Source organism: Pangasianodon hypophthalmus, chromosome 22, assembly GCF_027358585.1.
Source record: "Pangasianodon hypophthalmus isolate fPanHyp1 chromosome 22, fPanHyp1.pri, whole genome shotgun sequence".
NCBI classification, from domain to species: domain Eukaryota; kingdom Metazoa; phylum Chordata; class Actinopteri; order Siluriformes; family Pangasiidae; genus Pangasianodon; species Pangasianodon hypophthalmus.
The window spans coordinates 7,919,072-7,938,725 of NC_069731.1; the positions used below are offsets into that span (position 1 = coordinate 7,919,072).

Genomic DNA, 19,654 nt, shown 5'->3' on the forward strand with positions numbered 1-19,654 from the left:
CAAAATGGCTTGCTTTTTTCCCATAGACAGCTCTCTGGTCTTCATGTTGGTTTATCCTTTTTAAAAACTAATGCAGTCTTTACAGGCAAAACCCCAAGCACAAACCAAGAGCAGACATTCAGAACTATTAATTGTTTAAAGAATCAATCTAACAGGGCACACCTGGGCAACAAGAAACGCCTTTTCCAATATTTTTAATCACCTGAAAATATGGGTAGGTTCAAACAAAAGGTGTCATTTTCTGAGCTGGTTAATACATCTCCATGTAATTATCAGGAAATGAAAGCTGAAATTATGATCATTCTCATATTCATCTTTTGATCTCAAGCCCAAATGTCTTCAGTGTATAGCAAAAAGGGTCCTTGCCCCTTCAAATATCGGAGGGGACTGTATGCAGTCAATTGCCTCCAGACATACCAGATACTTTGCAAATATTCACAACAAGGTTTTCAACGCAGCCTTTTTAAACAGTCCTTTAATATACAAAAGCTGAAATTCTGATCTATTGTCTCATTCATTTTTTGATTTTAAATCCCAATGCCTTCAGTGTACAGCAAAAACAACAGAATTGGCCTTGTCGTGGGAGGGGACTGTATAGTAACAGAGGTGGCAATAGTGCCAACAAAAAAAATCCTGGCAGACAGAGAGAAAAACAGAATTTTGGGGCTGCTTGGTGCATAAATGATAAAACAGTATTGACTGAAGTGATATTTAACTGCAATCTCCAGAAATGTTTGGATTTACAAGCAACAGCTGAGTGTATACGGATACATTATACAATTGTTACAAAATTTTTTTAAAATTATTTGTTAATTTAATTTGTTAAATTAAAAATGATTTGTAGATCTAAGCATCTGCATACATACTCACTCACATTCAATAACTGCTTGGTTAGGTCACAGTGGATCCAGAGCATATCCTAGGAACACCCTGGATGGGAAGCCAGTGGCACCATGCACACACACATTCACACAGTCACTCACACCTTGGGAAATTTAGCATGTTTCTGAGAGATGGGAGGAAACCGGAGAACCGGAAGGAAACTCATACAGACGCAAGGAGAACATGCACAGAAACTCTACACAGACAGTAACCCAAGCTCTGGCTCAAACAGCAGACCCTGGAGCTGTGAGGTGGCAACGCTTCCTGCTGCGCCACCATGCCAAATTTTCACCACACCATGCTCCTTGCTGTCAATTCAAAATCAAGTGATTACAGGCAGTCATGACGGCATGTGTTTTTGGAATGTATGGGTAAGCTAGCTCATTCATGTGTATTTTTCCCAGATGTGCAACAAGCAACAGTAAGAAAAAATCAAGGTAAGTCTCATGACTAGCAGCTCCGCTATTTTCTTCCTGACCAAAGAGACCACAGTCCCACCCTCCTCTTTTCCATAGGCTCACAAGAAAAAAGGGTGCAAATAGGTCAAAATTCACCTAGATAAAATGCACATGAAGCAAAAGTGTATTCCTCTTTCATGTGCCATTTCCTTTTCCCTTCAAATAAATTTCCTTTCTTGCTGGGCAAATTTCAATTGCACATTTGAAATAAACATGACATTATTATTAAAAACCAATTGAAATGTTACTGTGAAAATGAGAGTAATACTTCATATCACTGTGCGATACAGTGATACATATTGTAAGACTATATAAAAAAGGCTATTGATAGATATTTTCCTATATTGTCTATATCACCAATTTCGCAAAAGTCACATTTCTGGCAGCTGATGTACACCACTAAGGTGAGCGCTATGAGCTGCTAATGGTATGCTGTAACAAAAACAAGCATGGAGGAGAGTGACAGAGTGAAACTCCCTGTAACACAGAACAGGCAACATCCCATCAAAAGATGAGGAACTTGTACCTAAAAAGGGAGGTACTTCTATCATTCAGATGTGGTTTAGGTATAACAAATCAGACACTGACCAGAAAACAGTCATTTGTAAGGTATGCCACAGGCCCAGTTACGAATGCATGCAGTTATTTGGAATAGATCATTTTTTCATCAATTTTAGAGAAAATGTTATATATTCTGATATCTTCTCAAGATATGAAATGATCCACATTGTGATATAAGATGTTGTCCATATCACCCAGCCCTCATAATGAGTTCCACATTATTTATTTATTGACTCGTTTATATATTTTTGCTGCGTTTAAGCCTTTTATTGTTTATATCATAGGCATTTTTTTTTTGGACTAAAAGGGAATTCCGTATCTCTGTGACCTGAACCAGACCATAGTCATTTGTTACCTTTGAATCTCATTGTTCAACCAGTTCTTGACTGCTCAGCTTAGCTATTTTTACTGCCATGCACATAAAACCACTAGGCATTGTGTCTCAGGTAGTGTGCGAATGCTCAATATGGCCACGAATTAGTTATGAATGATTTTGAAAATGTATTCGCATTTTTGTGGACAAGACCATCTTAACTCCATTCCATAGCATTCAGTAACATTGTTATCAGTGTAAGCTAATCTAAATAGCTTTCGCAAGATGAGCTTACTTTGTTAGCAACAATCAAAAAATCCAAGCTTTATCTAACTAGCTTCCTAAAAGAGAACGCAACAAAAACTAAAGGTTTCCCTTTGTTTCTCGGAAAATCAGAACCAAGATTTATTTTTATATTTTTTTCTTCTAGAATCTATTATTGTTATTATTATTTTTTTTCTGCATAAGATCTTTTTTTTTTGGCCACATCAACAGTCTTGGGCAAGTCTGAATGTTTAGAACGGAGTTCCCCCATGCTTGACTTTCTAACACTAAAGATAGTAGTGGACTGAACAGCCTTTGGGGGTGTTTATAACTGGATCTATGACACAGTACTCCAGCCATTTTTTTCCCATGCATATGATACACTTGCTTTAATCACATTACTTTACATTACATTACTAGTAATATTACATTTCTAGTCATCTGTAACAGGTGCTTAAAAAATTAACTATTTCACTTTTACCTTTAACCTGTTTCAGGTTGGTTATAAGGTGTCGTAAGTGTCATAAGAAGATAAACAAAACCCAGACTGATGTCTTTAACAGAGATGTTTCAAACCAACTTTTTCATAAAACTGCACAAATTCAATATCATTCAATATCATAAGCATTATGTAACAGCCTATGTTAAACCCATCCAGCATTTTGATTATTTTTAACGGGCTATGTGATGCAGTTACTGAAGCAAAGCGTTACAAAGTTTGGGAGAAATTACATCCTGAGACTTGGGCAAACCCCCGAGAAGTCTGTCTAACTCTCCCATACACTGATGTATTCATATTGAAAATGATGGTAATATGTGAATTGTTTCCCCTTACTGACTAATCCAACCTACTATTTATTTTCCTAGCCCTTCTTGTGCACAGAAACTGAGGTAATAACTACAAAACCCTAAATATTCCCAAACAACTCAGAGAGGATTTCTCAGGGTGATTACGAACAGTTGTTGGGGAAAGAAAAAAAAAATCCACTCCACCTCCACTTATGAACAGAAAAGGCAATCCTAAAAAGTCAGCGAATGCCCAATGCTTTTCTTTCTCTGTCTATGTAGAGGGCCAAATGAGTCACTGTGATACAAGGCAACTGAAAGCCTTTCAGAGTCACATGCACATATTAAGTCTGACTGCAGTTCCCCCTCTTCACTCTTTCAAACAGGAGTAATTTCCCTGCCTTCAAACACAGAGCCTTTTTACTGAACACATACCTGCTTTCTGCCACGCAGACCTGCACCTCCACCCAGTTCACTTACTATGTGTGTTGTTACAGTGTTTTTCCAGTGAATATGCCCACGGCTTGTATGTGTAGCTCTGCACAATGGTTCCATCTGGTTAATACTGATGCCCTTCCTACTGTTCAGTGTAGTTAGTGCATTCTTTGTATATATGTATATACCAATATATGCATATGTAGTATATGTGTATATGTAATTACCTGTATATGTTCTCAAAATTTATTGTATATGGCTCCATTTTCTTTTTTCCCTCTGTAATCCCATGTACAGTGTCCCAGTATTGTGTTTTCCAGCACCATGATAAAGGAGCCACGATATTTGCTTATTATATATGGGTATGTAGATAGCATGGCAAAAGAAAGATCATGAAAAAAGAAAAAAAAAAAAAAAAAAAAAGTGAAATGTTCACTCAAGAGCTGGGTGACAACACTCCTTCTAGCCAGACTGGAAATAGTGGAGAGCAGAGTGTTTTAAAAGCATTACATCATGTCCCGTTTGAGTACAGTGGAAGAACTCTGAAGAGGGAGAGGGAGAACGTAACAGGAAAATCCAGTGCTCTGTCCAACCCAAAGCTGCTTAGCCACTTTAACTCTTAATAAGCATGAGTCATCCTGCTTGCTTCAAAATAGCAACAATACAGTAGGCTAACTAAAAACGTTCAAGTTTCTACCTCAAAGCCAAATATGCAAGGAGGCTTATCCTATTTTTATCCCTAGTCATTTTTCAGTCTGCAGAAAGATGAAGGTTCCACGGCCCGAGCATTAAATGAAGCATTATGGCTTTCTATTTTTATGTATTATGAAGTATTCTGTATTGTAGTATTGCTATTCGCTGACACAAATTTATATTGTTGAACTATCACTACAGTATGCATTATGCAGATGTGACATTACATCACTGGGAATGCAAACCACATTTCTGACTGGTAGCTAGCAATGCTTCAAATACTTCCCTCATACTGACCCTTGGATAACACTTTAACTATCACATATATTAATTCAATTAAAGGATGCTGCAAGAAGTAAAGTGCAGTATACTTATGGACACTAAATATACAAAGGTGATAGTTAAAGATCCTTCTCACTGGACCGTTAGCTGTATTTACAAGTGTGCATCCAGGACTACAGACAAAAGGACTAAGTGAAAATTCAGGAAACTGAATTTTTTTTGCATATCCACTAAAACCAGAGCATCTAAAACCAAATGCCACTGGTGAGTAGCTTTTTGTTTGTTGTCATCCATACAGCTAGGGTTTGTATCCTGCTTTTTTTGTTTGTAATTTGGCTCAGTTTACTTGGGGAAGACCATTTTAATATATGCTGCTAGTTCTCTAATGATTTATAGTTTGTCTCAGTCATCATTTAAGCTCTTCCATGTCTCCTCTGGTTCAAACATGAACAGCTGGACATTGCTATGCAGCAGTGATTTAAAAAAAAAAAAAAGACTCTCTTGAGGAATTCATGGTCTCCCTTATACTGATTATTAACACAATGCATTTCGAAACTTCCAACTTTACAGATTTTTCTACAGAATATGGCTGATATGTGGGAAGACTTGATAGAAGTAGAAATTAAAAGCTTCAGAAAACGGTTTGCACAAATTTTGCAAAGAACCTTGGATAATTTATTGGACAAAACAAGAAAAACAGGTCAAACTGTGTGTGGTATAATGAAAAGCTACACATTCCTAACAAAACAAGGACTTGTTAGCTTTAGGGACAACAAGCCTATGCTTGCCCTTGAGTATGTGCGTGTGTGTACACGTGTGTGTATGTCTGTGTGTGTGAGAGAAACTGAGGGAGGTAGAGAGGGAAGCTGGGGGAAGGGAGAAAGAAAGAGAGAAGAAAAAAACAAAAGTGTCGGTATCATACAGGAAAAAGGAAGTGACGGCATCGTCTATTCGCATGTTGCGGCTCCTATCCACCAAATGAGTGTTAAAGGCGTGCCTCCTCCAAATATCTCTACGAACTTTTCATTCCGTTCTGTAACTATTTTAACTCGTATACTGACTGCTGAGCTAATAGCATCATACGTATTAACACAGAAAACACCAAGCCATTTCCAGCCATTAAATCCATGCTTTCCAATTTCCCTATTAAATACCTTAATATTGCTACTGTTGGCCTGAACCTGACTAGTTTTCTCCGTAAACATGTCACATTTTCCAGCACGGAGTTCACTTTTTCAAGACTCATTTCACTGTTAACACAACAGTCCTCTATATGCACCAGACAGTGAATAAGCCTTTCATTGCTTGTACAAATATCTGCAAAGTCCATTTCAAAAGCAAGTAGACAGCATGGAACTAGGAGTAAATAATTCCAGTTCAATTATAGATACAAAAAGGCCACAGTGGGTGTGCAGGGATGTCCCAAAGAGCTAATTACTAATATCAGCCAAATGGATTGTAACAGGAAACCCTAAACTGGGCCATAGTATATTAGATGGGCCTGATAGTTGAAATGCTTGTGTCTGAAGCATGGACACAGGTAAGAGACCAGGTAAAGCATTTCACCATCCTCATGCAGTCACATACCGGTCAATCATGATCACCATCCATATTATCAGACAGAGAAATATTTTTGTTACTACTACTTCTACAGATTTATATGAAATACCACATTCAGTGCACCAGTTCTTGGTGTTTTTAAGTTGTTGTTAGAAGGAATCTAACATTGGTGCTTGAATAGGAGGAGTTTATTTTTAGATATGTTCATGGTATTGGCTAGTTGCCAATTCTGTATCTCAGTTATGCAATTATCCAATCAGTAGAGAAGTCATGTTGCAGCTGCAAAATGCAGAAAATCATACAGATACAGAACAAGAGCTATAGTTAATATTTGCATGCAAACATCAGAATGAGCAAAAATGTGATCTCAGTGACTTTGACGGTGGTATGGCTGCATTTCAGAAATGGCTGATTTCCTGGGATTTTCACACAAACAACAGTCTCTGGAGTTTTCACAGAATTGTGAGAAAAAAAAAACAGACACTGAGCAGTAGTTCCGTGGCGAGAAATGCCTTGTTGAGGAGATTGGTGAGACTGGGTCGAGCCGTTTGCTGACAGGAAGGCTATGGTAACTCAAATAACCACTTTTTACAACCATGTCGAGCAGAAAAGCATCTCAGAAAGCACAAATCACAGAACAGCCAAAGAGCACATTGGGTTCCACTCCTGTCAGCCAAGAACAGGAATCTGAAAACACAGGCCCAACAAAACTGTACAATAGAAGAAAGAGAAAAAAAAATGATAAAGAAAGGAGAAAAAAAAAAAAACAGGTGATGTTTTTACAATGAAGTACCACATCCAGTGCAATGCCACCAGTTCTTGGTGTTTTTAAGTTGTTGTTAGAAGGAATCTAACACTGACGCTTGAATAGGATGAGTTTATTTTTAAGACATGGTCATGGTATTGCCTAGTTGTGGGTCATTCTGGATATGAATTGTACAGTTATGATATTTGTGCAGAGTTTGGGGAAATAAAAGTGAATTGTGCTTGTTAGTAACCATTACAAAAAAAAATAGAAGTATGCTGCTTTTAATTAACTCTAGTGTCTGGTTCATATCAATTAATCACTCATGAAAATTCATCTAAAGTATAGCTTAAGCACAGATTTGTATGTATGCAGTTAATGGAGGTCAATGGTATTTTTTGCTAACTGACTTCAATGGGCTTTTTTCGCATGTTGATATTTTTCATCTTCTTCTGCAACTGCACCGACTTGCACCATTTCCCCATCTTACCAGAAGCCCAAATATTCACTTTATAACAGTTTTTACACCTCAGTATTATGACTGTTACACTGAAAACCCGTGTGTATGAAGTGAAAAGACTGAACTGTGGATTCCTTTTCTAAACTACATTGTAGCCAAACATTCCTCGCGCTAGTCGCAGGCTAATCGCTCCACTTACCCGAGCACCTAAAACATTCCGACAAAATACACTAACACAGACAAAGAGTGAAAAATATAACCTGTCTACATTAGCATTGGGTATCAAAGTGGTTTTAAGAAAAACTTACCTTAAAACCGATTGGGAAAAAAATATAACGGACGCCAATTAAGATGTCCTGTTCAAAAGTTAAGAGTAGGTCGATGGGAGGAAAATGCACTGTACACGGAAGTGGAACGAACCTAACGCTAGCTAGCTACATGTGTGTTAAAACCCGGAGATAGTTTGTCATTCCAAATACGCAGTCACTTGTTAAACTGTTACACATAGTCTGTGTTTACAGTCGTATTTTGCCCCATTTGAAAGACTGGTACTATGTTTTTACAAACTTAATCTCTCTGCATTCCGTCGCTTCCTGTTTGTTTTCAGTCCGAAAACCCCAAGCTTGAAATCTCCATTGCTATCATTGAGTTCCTATCTGTGTTACAATAAATGTGTTCCCTTCCACTCATGTTAGCCTGCTGGAGCACACATGCAGTACAGTACAAGACATCACAACATTAACGTACTACAGTAGCATTTCTTCATTCTCTATTCTCCAGCATGCATGCATCTATTCACCGGTCACTTTAATAGGAACACCTGTATCTCATTTATGTAATTATTCAGTCAGGCAATTGATGTTGCAGCAGCACAATGCATAAATTCATACAGATCCAGGACGAGCTACAGTTAATGTTTGCATTCAAGCATCAGAATGAGCAAAAAAATGTGATCTCAGTGACTTTGACTGTGGTATGGTTGTTGGTGCCAGATGGGCTGGTTTGAGTGTTTCAGAAACAGCTGATTTCCTGGGATTTTCACACACAACAGTCTCTGGTGTTTACACAGAATTGTGAGAGAAAAAAACAGCCACTGAGCAGTAGTTCTGTGGCCAGAAATGCCTTGTTGATGAGCAAGCTCATAGGAGATTGGTGAGACTGGTTCAACCTGACAGGAAGGCTATGGTAACTCAAATAACCACTTTCTACAGCCACGGTGAGCTGAAAAGCATCTCAAAGAACCCTGCGTGGATGGGCTTCAACAGCCAAAGAGCATATTAGGTTCCACTGCTGTCAGCCAAGAACAGGAATCTGAGGACATAAGCCCACCAAAACTGTACAGTAGAAAAAGAATAAATAAAACAGGTGATGTTTTTACAATCTTCAACTGACCAGTTTTGCAAACCTAAATGAAAGAGTAGCTAACTTCAGAAATGTTGCTCCAGCAAGAGTGCTGCTGTAGCACAGCACAATCTCCAGCACAGCTGTGATTCGGCTGTAGGTACGAGGCTGTAGGCCGAGTCCCACAAGTAATCACAACCATGCTTATATTCAATAAAAAGTAAAATTGCAAGTGTGATATTGCTTTTATACAATGGTTCTATAAACAGGAAATGAATATAGAATAACCGTACAAAATATGACCAAATATTTTGTTTATTTTTGCTCTGTGAACAAAAATATACAAATGAAAAAATAAAAATAGTGCAAAGAAGCCACAGCCGGATAGAGTTTTGCATGTTGCCATGCCAACGCACAGACTGACTGACAGCCCATAGTAAGTGGGGTAACGGTTTCAGTGTAATGAACTGTTGCTAGAATTGGAAGTAAATGTAGTGAACCCAGACAGGCGGAGTGATACAAACAGTGAAATGTCCCAGTGCTGTTATACTAAATATTAGCACTCTTGGAGCATCGCTTGTCCATTCAGATTAGTGGACTATAACCCCTGGCAAAAATTATGGAATCACCACACTTAGAGGATGTTCACTCAGCTTTTTTATTTTATAGCAAACAAACAAATCACAGATATGACACAAAAAAGGTTTTGTTCAATAGCTTAACATTCTGGTTTGTGAAATATACATTAAAAAAAATTTTTTTATTAATGGCATGTCTTTTTCCAAATCAAGTAGAGGAAAAAAGTATGGAATCACTCAATGTTGAGGAAAAAATTATGGAATCATCAACAAAAAAAACACAATTAATACTTTGTTGCTCCTCCTCTGGCTTTTATTCTTTGAGGCATAGACCTCACTAATGAAAAACAATATTCCCCATCAATCTGGTTCCAGCTTTCTCGAATAGCAGTTGACAGATCAGCTTTGCAGGGTGGAGCCTTAACATGGACCAGTTTTTTTACTTTCCACCATAAATTTTCAATTGGATTGAGATCCGGACTGTTTGCTGGCCATGTCATTGAGATGATATGCCTTTCCTGAAAAAAAAGCTTTAAAACTGTTTGCTCTGTGGCAAGATGCATTGTCATCCTGAAAAATTATTTCATCATCACCAAACCTATTTTCTATGGATGGAATGAGAAAATGTCCAAAATTTCACTGTACAACTGTGCATTGACTGCTGAGGTAATGACTGCCATCTCCCCTGGTCCTTTACCTGACATGCAACCCAATATCATAAATGAGTTGGGAAATTTGATTGATTCAGGCAGTCATCTTTATATGTTTTGTTTGAACGGCACCAGACAAAAGTTCCAGCATCATCTCCTTGGCCAATGCAGATTCATGATTCTCACTGAATTTCACTTTCATCCAATCATCCACACTCCATGATTGCTTCTCCTTAGCCCACTGTAACCTTGTTTTCTTCTGTTTTGGTGTTAGTGCTGGTTTTCGTTTGGCTTTTCTTTATGTAAATCTCATTTCATTCAGCCGGTTTCTTACAGTTCTGTCACAGACATATTTTCTATTTTCTATTTTCAAGGCATAGTGCTTTGAGTTTTCTATCCTGATGCTTTGACATCTTCCTTAGTCTGCCTGTATATCTACCTTTCATAACCTTCCCATTAAGTTTATACTTGCAACAAATTTTAGACACAGCTGACTGAGAGCAACCAACTTCTTTGGCCACACTCCATGTTGAAATTCCTTGTTGAAGGAGTTTTACAATCCTTTCCATTGTTTCAACTGACAACTCTCTAATTTTAGCCATGTTTGCTTTCAATTAGCCAAGTCCAACAGCCCATTAAAGTGTGTAAGCACTCCCTTTTAACTGCTGACTTATTAGCATTTTTAGACTTGTCCCAGTATTTGTTTTAGAAATGGAAATTAAAAATTGATTCCATAATTTTTTCCTCAACATTGAGTGATTCCATACTTTTTTCCTCTACTTGATTTGGAAAAAGACAGCATTAATAAAAAAAAATGTCCTTGATATATTTCAGAGTAATGTCTTTCCCATGAACTGTTATTTATAGTTGACAACAATAGCCATTTAATAGAATTTTATCGGATAAACTCAAGTTTTGGGTTTGTTACATTCCAGAAAGATCAGAAAAGGTTGCGGTATACGCTATCAGAATATATTATAAAACTGGGACACAGTGTCTATATGAGTTTCAAGGATTTTACTTTTAATAATGATGGAGAACAATCATTTATGAATGATGAAAATGAATGTACAAGTTCATATTTTAAAAAAAAAAAAAATTTTTTTTGGAGACACTAGCAGAGATGAGCAATATGAAGTAGCAGCTCAATAAATTAAAGCATATTTATTCTTGTTTGTCCAGATATATGAAAAAAAAATAGTGCATCCCTTAATCATATCATATCAATGAACATGGCTTTTGTCCTGCAAGCAGGGTTGCCAGCTTCTGTGTATAAATCCGCATATTGCAGATACTGCAAGTTAGAAATGCGTGTGCACCACCATTATCTTGTTTCCCAGGCAAAGACTAAGATGTAAAATGTATTTACCTTTTCCTAAGCCTGAATATTTTGGGCTAGTCTGAGTCTTTTTGAGCAGTTTTTGAATTGTAGTTGGGTGGAGAATCTTTACAGAAGTGAGCTCATACAACTTTTTTTGTTTTGTCCTGTGGGATCAGAGTCCCTATGCATACACCTACAGTACAACAAAACTGAATAGTCTGCCTATAATTAGTATCTGTATTTATATTTGTTTAGGACTTATTATCTGTTCAATCTGAATAATATATTCGAATTTGGTGACATTCCTACCGTAGCAGCACTTTATCTTTTCACTGGCTGTCACTGTATTGCTTTTTATCATTTACCAAGTCTTGCGGGGTTAAAAAATTGCATGATTTCATGATCACTTGATCACTCAAACATGTATTCATAAAGGGCTTTATAAACCTAACAAACCATTTTAAATTGGTTCCAATTGCCTTGTCTATAAGTCACATAGTATTCTCTAAAAGGTGGATACAGTTGCTTTTGCTGGTGAATACAACTGAAGGAGATGGACTTCTTCTGTGACTTTCTCATGACCAGCATTGTACTGTATTCTACTAGAGACAAATTTGTACAAGCTCTCGCCAGAAACTGCTGCTCAAGACCCAGCTCAGAGTTTACTAAAACAGTGTCGCTAAGCTATATTTCAAAATTATTCATCCAAAGTGACTCCCAAATAAGGGAGAAAGTATTATAAGCACACAGCTAGGTATTACTGGCTCTCTGGAGCTAGTGCAAAAACTAGTTCAGATCTGTAGCACTCACTATCTCTAAATTATTAATGTGATTCCATGGTTTTGAAGTATAATTAAGATATCTGTTAAATGTATTATCAAGCTGTTGTTGTATTTATTTATTCTTCTATTGATTTATTGTGCATTTGTATTACTAAATATTACAAGACTGTTTCAAACATACATATAGATATGAGGGGAGAGGAGGAGAGGATAGAAAATAAATATCCTGTTTATACCAAATAAATTACATCAGTTTATATCAAATAAATAACCAAAAAAAATAAAAATAAAAATAGAAGCCTTTTCCACAACAATGATGCATCACAGCAACAAAGCACATTTAAGAAGTACAAAGCTTCAGACTGGCAGTGGTGTGAATCATTTTTTTTTTTTTTTTGTACACTATCGTGTGTGTCCAGAACTAACTGGTCTTCTGTGTTTCTTGAGGGCTCAACATCTGTCCATTTTCCCAGCTGAGCATGCAATACTTCACCCTCAGCGAAAATTTCAATGTGTATAATGATCAGTTTGAAATTAATCATGAATGAAGTGGTGAACTGGTGGCATAGGAAGCAATTGACAGCTTCACTTATGAACCATATGTCTGGGGATGAAGTACATCATTTTGTCTTTGTAGTCATTCATTCATTTATTCATCTTCAGTAACTGCTTTTTCTGGAACCTATCCTGGGAACACTGGGCACAATGCCATGTACACATCCACACATTCGCACCCTCACTAAGGTTTCTAATCCTTTCTCAGCCATTTTGGCTCCCTCACAAGCCTAAGAGTTTCTACCCACTCTTGTTTTACAGTATCTCTCTTAATGACACTGTTGTTCTTTAAGTCACAGGTTCTCAACCCTATACCCCTTACCCCTGGAGTACTGCATATTTTAATGTTTTCCTGCTCTATCACATCCACTTCAACTCAAGAAGGGGCTGCTATTAGCTGATTAATTGTATCAGGTGAGTAGGGCGCAGGGAAAACACTCAAAGGTGCAGGGCAGGTGGTATTCCAGGAGCAGGGCTTGGAACTTGTTCTTTAAATGATTGCAGATATGATATTACTCCTGTAGGGGGCACTCATCACCCTTTTTTCTTTTTAAAACCTACATGGGGTATGGCAATAGAGCATTAAATACCACTTGCACTTTCAGCTGGGTAAAAATACCTCATGTTTGAATCATTTTTACTCTTTAAAGTATCATAATACTATGGTATTCATTATTCAGTCCACTGTTTGGTTAAAAACATGGTTACAAACAATATTCTTAAAAGATATTGGGCCACTAATTCAGCACAATCTATAAGAATGTAACTTGTAAAATTCCTGGCTTGGTTCCATTCTTGTCCAAAGTCTTCACTCTTAAAAGTGTCATAAAATGTTGTATATCACTTAACATGGCTATTTTTTTTAACTGTCTGGTGTGTTTTCTTTCATGCTGTACTAACCTCCTCCAACAGGTTTTTTTTTTTAAAATGTATTCTTAGTCCCTAACCTAGCATGATGATGAACTAGCAATAGAATATATTTTTTGTGATTACAAAGCAGTGTTGTAAGTCACTCTGGATAAGAGCATCTATTAAATGCTGTAAAATGTAGGAGTCAATGTTCAGACCATGTTTGAAAAGTTAAAACTTTTGTGGCCACTAAAATTTCACCACTATCCATAAGAATCTTCGCCCTAAAAATACCATAAGTTATTGTATAAAAATAGTGACTGTGTTCTGACCACTGTTTAGGAAGTTAAAACATCTTTAACCACAGCAACAACTGACCACAACCTGTAATAACATGACTTTCTAAAAAGGGTGATCCTCACCTGATCAAAGGTATGCTTCAGTAGTGAAATATTATATGCTTAAATTACAGTTCATGAAATTATAACCTTACAGAATTTAAGGTTAAAGACCACTTTTCAGACAAAAAACATAATGAAGACCATCCAAATGTTCCTTCAAAAACAGATGCAAGTGTGACAGTCAAAGTCTCCAGAAGAACTGTGATAGCTTATCCAAGATGGTTAGAAAAAACAGCCAATTTTCTTATAAAACTGCATAAAGTTTACTGCAATGGCTGATGCATTTTAATAAAGCAAAGAGTTGTCATTATCAAATACTGACTTTGTTTCATTTGTTACTGTTTACTGCACTTTAAAGTAAAAAAAAACTAAGTTTAATTTAATTATTTTTGAAAGCATCTTTGCTTTACAACATTTCTTAACATGTGGCTAAGACTTCTGCACAGTACCGTATATGAGCTTCAAATAGCAGACTGGAGTCAATAATCATACAAGGTCTTTCACTGCTGTGGATGATGCAACGGAAAGGAAATTGATTGCTCCTACTTAATCAGAAAGCTTACTGGCCCTAGTAAAATAGTTTCTGTCTTGTCATAATTAATTAAGAGGAAATTACTCAGCCACTAGTATTGCTCAACTGTATTAAGCATGGGTCTGTCATCTGGTTTTGCTGAAACATACAGCTGTGTAGCAGTTCCATCAGCATAGCAGTGGAAGCTAATACCATGTTTATGAATAGTAGCCAGAGATCGGATATTTAGTGAAAAACACTAGGACTAGAATAGAGCCTTGTGGAACACCAAACTGCATGAATAGAGTGGTCACCATATATGACATGAGTTGTTCCCTTAACTCCAAAACGTTCTAGTCTGTCTAGAAGAATATTATGATCTGTGTTATTAAAAGCAGCACTGAATTCCAGTAAAACAAGAAAGGAATCGCAACTCTGATCAGAGACCAGTAGTATGTCATTTACTACTTTAATCAGCGCCGTTTCAGTAGTGTGATAAGGCCTAAATTCGGACTGAAATACTTATAAATGTGATTCCTGTGCTATAGAGTGTCTCTTCCTCATGGGTATTACCTAGAGGTGTACTGCTCCATGAAGTCTACACTGCTGTTACCTGGGTGTCATTGTGCACCAACGCCCCAGCGGCTGTTTCCAACCCAATTTTGACAAGATTTGAAAATTTATTCAGTTGCAGATTGTAGGCAGTAGTGTGCTACCTGTTACCTAAACAATGCTCCAAAAATATGTATTATGTTGCTAGTCATGAGCAGAATGTTGCATGAAATGAACTCGAGCTGAATCTGTGGTTTATTTTGAAGTGATTAATCCTATACAGGTCTACTTGGCAGGGGTATCACCCACAGCAGCCATTTGTATGAGTGTACTTGTTTACATAAGTGTCAGTGATTGTGCAACAAATAAAATGGCAGCTTCAGTCCAAATGACCATTTATTTCGACCCCCACAGAGGGGACCCTTCAGAGCTCTCACTTTGAAAGGTAGAGCCTTTGGAAATCTTGACCATGTCTTCCAAGTCTTGCAACAGTGACTGTCTTAGCTCACACCGTAGACTGTACTCAAGAAGGGCTGAAACTAGCAAATAGCACAAACAACAACAATGTCCTCATGTCTTCCTAAATAGGAACTGACCTGCAATGTCATCGAGATGTAAAAAAGGTACATGTGTGCTATCTGAGTTTTTGAGCAGACCAAAATGACTTTATTGTGTTGTGTTTACAAAAAGAAAAAGCTTTAGGTCATTGTCTTAGATCACTTGTTTGTTACCTATAAATACAATTTCAGTTTGTGGTGGGATCGCATTTTTGTGTTGTCTTTAAAATGGATAAAAAAATGGTTTCTTCCCGGTGCCATCTCAAGGAGTATTTAACAGCCACTTTCACTTCTGCTCATTAGGGATGAAAAGATAAATATAAATCCAGTCTGTAAAGATTTCTGTAAAGCTGCTTTGTGACAGTGTCTGTTGTTAAATGTACTATACAAATAAAATTGAATTGAATTGAAAATACACAAGCATGTCTAAGCTGAGTACACACAAAAAATGTGTGACATCACCATGTGATAACCTAGGACATGTGTGGGTGGGAAAAAGTTTTGACAAGGCATTATTTACTTTGGCATGCTTGTGTAACAGTAAAGTTTGGTTTATAGCTACATTTAATTTGATATCCAATGATAATATGCTTCATGCAACTGTGCAGCAACAAGTTGGATGAAAGATTTCTCTCTCTCTCTCTCTCACTCTCTCTCTCTCTTTCTCACACACACACACGCGCGTGTGCACGCACACATGTACACACATATCTCATATACTTAAATGTCCTATTGGTGACTTTGTTATTTTACAAATCTCAGTGATTTGGTTTATTGAAGAATGGCCATTTATCAAAACATAGTTTCTTTTGAAAATTTCATAGCCATAATGTCTGAGTCTGACCATGCAAAATGTTCTTAATAATTGGAAGGTCTCATATGCATATTGATTAACTGACATTTACACTGTGTAACTAGAGGCATCGCAATAAAACTAGTCTCTCTGAACATTGAGACACTGTGAGGTGTAGAAAATAGAGAGCTCTTTTCTGTATGCCAACACACACGTCAGACAAATAGCTTGAAGGGTGTCATAATGTTTTAAGCATATATATATATCAGTGGCAGAATGAAAGAAATACAAAATGATGGCATGTGGTAATCTTGAACTGTATTATTTTTTCTCCCCGATTTCATACAATATTAAACTGTACATAAGACAAATCTGGACTCTCTCACAATCACATCTCAGTCACACCTCCAGAATAATGTTTATTGCTTTTAAAGATATTTTTTTTTACCTCTGGTTTCTTCCCATTCTTTTCTTTTTTTCAGTTTTACAATATACAAACAACAAATAAACCTTACTGCAAAGAAAATGTCTCTTTTTTGTTTTCGATGTGTACACACAAATATACAAAGGAAACTCTATGTACACTGGTAGTTTCATATAATACACTGACGTAAGATTTGTAAAGCAACTAGGCAATTTAATTTCGTGTAAACTATGGATATACTGTAGAGTTTGTCTTCTGAGAAAACGTTTGCAGTGACTTCATGATCTATTCTTTTTATATATTGCATGGTCTGCTTAAACTAATCGTTTTTCTGCCATTCAATGCGCTGACATTCAAAAGGCTTAATTTAATTACTGATTTTCAAGTTTTCATCTGCAACTATTGATACAAATAAACATTAGTCAAAATATTTCTCCCAAAAAAAGTGCAAAACCCCAATATTACTAACATTACTGCAAACTATCACTTGGTGAATATAAACTATTAAAAAGTACTGGTGGAATACTAACTGTTCTCTATAGTGTCATTCTCAGATATTTGCAAAAATGACTGAAGAGTATAACTAGTGGGAGTTGAGATGTTTTATGTTTTATAATTTTCTCATCTCTGTTCTCATATATGAACCACAGGAAACAAGTGCTTTTTTTAAATAGTTCTTATGCAACTACAGTTGTCCCCAGCATCTATTATCATTTAAATACAGAATTAAATCCCACCAGTACATCAATCTCATATATTAATAATAATAATACAAATTAAATGTTTTATATACAATAATAAAATATATAGATGCAAATTTAAGCACTTTCTTACTCAATCTCTCAATTTTTTATAGCGCAAAGAACATATTATAGCTATTTAAAATAAGACATTTTAGCACAGCATGAACATGACAAATGTACAAGGGAACAAATAGGTAAAATCACACAGATATTTGGGGATGTTTGGGGGCAGATATCATTCCTTGAAAAGACAAATTAGCAAAATTACATTCATATACAATCACCTTATCTGTAGAAATCACATCTCACCACTAGATGTCTGTGTTTGATAGTGTTTCCATTGCAAGCTGTCAAGCACAGCACAAACAAATGCAATTAAGTGCTTTATTGCAACACAGCTGAATTGCTATTCAAATAGTTTTAAACAATTTCCACTGTCGCAGTTAGCTTTGCATTATGCTGCTTGAATATTGTGCTGCAGAGCTAATGCTTAACAATTATAGTAAAATTTCTGTAGAATTTATGCAATACACCTACTAGATCAGACCACTAATTTCAGCAGTCGAATTACCCAGTATGAACACGTGTATGTGAAATTAAAGGAGGAGAATAACTACAGAATTAACAAAACAATAATGATCATATTTCATATTCAACCACAATGGTTTTAGAAATGGTGTTAGAAATAAATGGAAAATTGAACATTTATAAAAGTTATTATCTTATAAGTTCATGAGCCAATATTCACATTTACAATGAATTTACAAAAAATCTCTTTGTTTTGAGAGAATGACGTTTGAGAGACAATTTTTTGGCATGATCTCTCAAAGGTAATTTATATCCGTGATTTGAAACCAGGGCAAAACGAATGCAATTATTTGACAGCTCTTAGCAATTTAGCACATGAACTGTACTTCTGATTCTGGGTGTGCATGACAGGTTTCAATTTTTTTTCAATTTCAAGTAGAGAAATATATTTGAATACTTATAAACTGAAATATTTAGATGACTGTAGTGTTATAAATAAGGAATGGATATTTATTAAAGGTTTCTGTTCAACTTAAATGGCTTTTCTAATTTAAAATGTATTGTCCAAACAAAAAAGAAGTGCACCAGAAAATAACAAAAACTACAAATGAGTTATAATCATTCAGAATAAAATGAAATAAAAATAAAGCATAAATTTAAATGGTGAGAATGTACTGTATATTGACGAAGAGATAGAGGCAGAGAGTGCTCAATATAACCAGCATCTGAACAAAGCATCTTAACTATGAGTAAGTTTGAGTGTCTCTGTTTCTCTGTGCTGCTCAACCAGGATAAGGGAAGGAGAAAGAGATGTAGGAAGAGATGGTGGTGGAGGAGACAGGGGTACCAGGCTTTTGAGAGGATGGGGGGATATAGAAGGAGGAAGAGAAGAGAGCTGAGGTAAGGTTCCGCCCAGACCTGCGGTCTTGGCTTCGGGAATGTGAGGTCGGCCTCCCATCCTATTCTCCTTCCCTTGGCTGGCATGGAAGTCTGGCTCGTTTTCGTTCTCCGAGCTGCAGTCACTCAGGTCTGTGATTTCCAACTCCGAATCCGACCCTGGGTCTTGTTTCATTCCTGCGCGCCGATCTGATGGACTCTGGACTCCTCCTCCACTCCCTAACCCCAGTTGTCCCAAGCCTAAGCCTAATCCCACCCCAATCCCACCTCCAGCTACCCCTGTAATGTTAGTGTTCTCTCCTCTCTCCCTCTCACCCATGCCAGGACCCAAAATACCCAGCTCAGTCCGGCCTTGAAGTAAACTACCTGGGTATGACGGGATGCAGAGTCGTGGTGCCTGTCCACCCACTGAGCCGTTGGCTCCTCCGGTTTGAGCCCGTTCTGTTCCTGCTGTGTCTCCAGGAGGCAGGAGTGAGGAAAACGGATGAGGGAGCTGTGCCAGGCCAGACTGAAGTGGATTTGGATAGAAGTGTGAGGGGTAGATCGAGCCTGGGGGCAGTTTAGGGCAGTTGTTGAGGGATAAAGCCCCAGGGAGATATGGGTTGAAGCCCCAAGAGTAGTCAAACGCAGGGTTACGGGGGTAAGGACCCAACATGGATGGAGGTTTGGAGTAGCAAGGGGCTCCTGTTGGGGAAAGAGATGAGGAGAAGTGGGATTAAGTAGGGTTAACATT

At 37.1% G+C, this 19,654-nt stretch overlaps 2 protein-coding genes across 6 annotated transcripts in view; both read right to left on the reverse strand.

Moving 5' to 3' along the window:
• Nucleotides 1-8,115, reverse strand: part of arhgef1b (Rho guanine nucleotide exchange factor (GEF) 1b) — a 45,975-nt gene extending 37,860 nt beyond the window's left edge. For 3 of the 4 annotated variants that reach the window (XM_034297982.2, XM_053227886.1, XM_034297981.2), the window contains exon 1: nucleotides 7,748-8,115. The gene's annotated coding sequence lies outside the window, so the exon portion shown is untranslated. The remainder of the gene's footprint in view (nucleotides 1-7,747) is intronic. The other variant, XM_034297983.2, reaches the window with a different exon arrangement.
• An 8,620-nt stretch (nucleotides 8,116-16,735) lies between these two features.
• erfl1 (Ets2 repressor factor like 1) overlaps nucleotides 16,736-19,654 on the reverse strand; it is a 50,868-nt gene continuing 47,949 nt past the window's right edge. For both annotated transcript variants that reach the window (XM_026924779.3, XM_026924781.3), the window contains one exon: nucleotides 16,736-19,605. In XM_026924779.3, the coding sequence (XP_026780580.1) occupies nucleotides 18,764-19,605 (842 nt within the window). In that variant the 3' untranslated portion in view covers nucleotides 16,736-18,763. The remainder of the gene's footprint in view (nucleotides 19,606-19,654) is intronic.